Here is a 2,524-nt window from a genome sequence, read left to right on the forward strand (position 1 = left end):
TAACCAGTCTAACCAGAGGTGGTCCTCAGTGTGTGAAGCTGACTTTGACCAGCAGGATGCAGAGGTGGTCTGTAGGGAGCTCGGCTGTGGGGCTCCTTCAGTCCTCCAGGGGGCGCTCTATGGAGAAGTGGAGGCTCCGATGTGGACCAAAGAGTTCCAGTGTGGAGGCCATGAGTCTGCTCTCCTGGACTGTAGAAGCTCAGGCTCAGCTAGAAACACCTGCTCACCTGGAAAAGCTGTTGGACTCACCTGCTCAGGTAGAAGAGGAGCTGCAGCTTTGATTTGGTTCATTTCTCTTCTGATGAAACTCACTTTATTGTTTTACTGATGACTCTCTGGTTTCTGTTCAGAGCCTGTCAGGTTGGTGGGAGGAGCCAGTCGCTGTGCAGGAACACTGGAGGTGAAACAGGGAGACTGGAGACGAGTTAGTGGCCGTTTCTCTGGCTGGACCCTGAAGGAAGCAGCTGTTGTCTGTAGAGATCTGGACTGTGGCTCTGCTGTTTCTGTAGGACAGAGAAAGGAGTCCTCAGATAGATCTGTGTGGTGGATCAGGTCTGACTGTGTTCTGTCTGGATCTGCTCTGAGGGAGTGTGTAAGATCATATTACCTTACCTACATCCTGGATCTCACCTGCTCAGGTAAGCCCATCAGTGACATCATCTATGTAAATGCTCCGTATTTGTATAGCGCCTTTCTAGTTTTTTTGACCACTCAAAGCGCAGAGATTGAACCACCGACCTTCCAATTAATGGGCAACAGCTGCCCCATAATCATCTATGACAGTAATGTTTCCTGTGTGTTCTCTGTTTTTTATTTAAAGAGGTTGTATTATGGTTTTTGGCTTTTTCCCTCTCCTTTATTGAGTTATATATCTTTTTAGTGCATGTAACAGGTTTGCAAAGTGAAAAAGCCCAAAGTCCAGTCCAAAGGGAGTTCCCATCTCCCACAGAAAACTCTGCTCTGAACTGCCTGAAAAAAAAACAAAAAAAACGAAAAATCAAACTGAATGTTGTTTTTTTTGTTTTGGGCCCAAAATTGAAAAAACGGAAAAAACGACCTGTTTCTGTTTTATGCCTTTGTTAATTATACCAAAAAAACAAACGGTTAAACAAATTTTGGGCCCAAAATGAAAAAAACTAACATTCAGTTTGATTTTTTGTTGTTTTTTTAATCAAAACAAAAAAACAAATTCAGCACACTGTATATAATACTCAATATTTATTCATTGGTGGTTGGGACATTATCAACCCCTTGCTTCTGATTGGACAGTGTGCTCCATCAGTTATGTCTGTAGCATTAACATTCAGGCATGCACAGAGGAAAAAATGCAGGATTAAGCTGTTGTAGGCCTCCTATGTTTTATGAGAGCAGCTCCTCCCCCTATGAGTAAAAACAAAGTGGCATTTATGTATATATTATTCAAAAAACACATAGGCCTAGATGAGGGAAACCTTGAAAAAGTTGAAGCTACCAGCCAGACGACCTGCTGGGCCTCAGCAAGTCTTAGTCTGTGGTCGGCATTTCTTTCAATAACATGGGCGGAGTATGTGGTCAATACTTTGAGGGACATTATTAGAAATTAAGAAGGCCACATGCCAAGGTAGTTTTTGTTGCTCTTTCATGGTTTTTTGCTTGAAATGAAAAGATTTAAGCATACTGTTATCAGCCAGAACCTTTTAAATATGGCCTCACACACCTGACTGACGTCCTAAGAAGACATTCTCACAGTTGACAGCCTTTTCTTTTGTAACTGAATTATGTTTTTGGACTTTCTACAGGCCTGCTGCTCTTGAGAACCTTATAAATGTTACCTTATGGCTTTACAGTCAATGTTCTGTAGCCATAACTCGCACATTTATGTTAATACATAATATTATATGACGTTTATTGGACATTGTGTGTGTTATGTGGATAATTTTAATATTTTCTGGCAAAGAATGTCTCTTTTTAAGACAGACGGACTTCACCCAAACAAACGTGGCTCAGAAATGTTAGCTGCTCACATACAGCATGTGGTGCGGTCCACACATGATTTACGTGAATGACTAATCATTCATGCAGCACACCTGGACACACCACCGCTCACTGAACAGATCTCTGCCTCACTGCCACAAACAACTGTCTCCACCTGCTGGCATGTAAAGCCGTCTGCTCCCAGCGCTGTTCCACAGACTTCTATTCCTGTCATCATCACGCATAGACCAGTAAACCGAAATGTGCACATCCCACACAGAAATCATAGTAATCTCTTAAGGATTAGGACAACTGCACCAACTCCAGCACCCAGAACAAACTCATTTAAAATGGCTCTCTTCAATGTGAGATCACTTTCAAGTAAGACTTTTATCTGAAATGATTTTATCTTTTCTGCAAATCTAGATTTTATGTTTTTAACTGAATCCTGGTTGCAAATGAATGACTATAGCCAGCTAGCTGAACTGTGTCCGCCTCAATATGATTGTTTGAGTCAACCGAGGGTCAGTGGTCGTGGTGGTGGGCTAGTGAGCGTGTATAGGAAAAATTT

The 2,524-nt window shown here is 42.2% G+C and overlaps 1 protein-coding gene across 1 annotated transcript in view; it reads left to right on the top strand.

The window, feature by feature from the left end:
• The window catches only part of LOC123960176 (scavenger receptor cysteine-rich type 1 protein M130-like), a 45,418-nt gene that overhangs the window by 13,897 nt on the left and 28,997 nt on the right, over positions 1-2,524 (top strand). Inside the window, exons 5-6 of the mRNA XM_046034776.1 lie at positions 19-257; positions 351-638. Of these exons, the coding sequence (XP_045890732.1) occupies positions 19-257; positions 351-638 (527 nt within the window). The remainder of the gene's footprint in view (positions 1-18; positions 258-350; positions 639-2,524) is intronic.

The sequence above is a fragment of the Micropterus dolomieu genome, linkage group LG21 (genome assembly GCF_021292245.1).
Source record: "Micropterus dolomieu isolate WLL.071019.BEF.003 ecotype Adirondacks linkage group LG21, ASM2129224v1, whole genome shotgun sequence".
Classification (NCBI taxonomy): Eukaryota; Metazoa; Chordata; class Actinopteri; order Centrarchiformes; family Centrarchidae; genus Micropterus; species Micropterus dolomieu.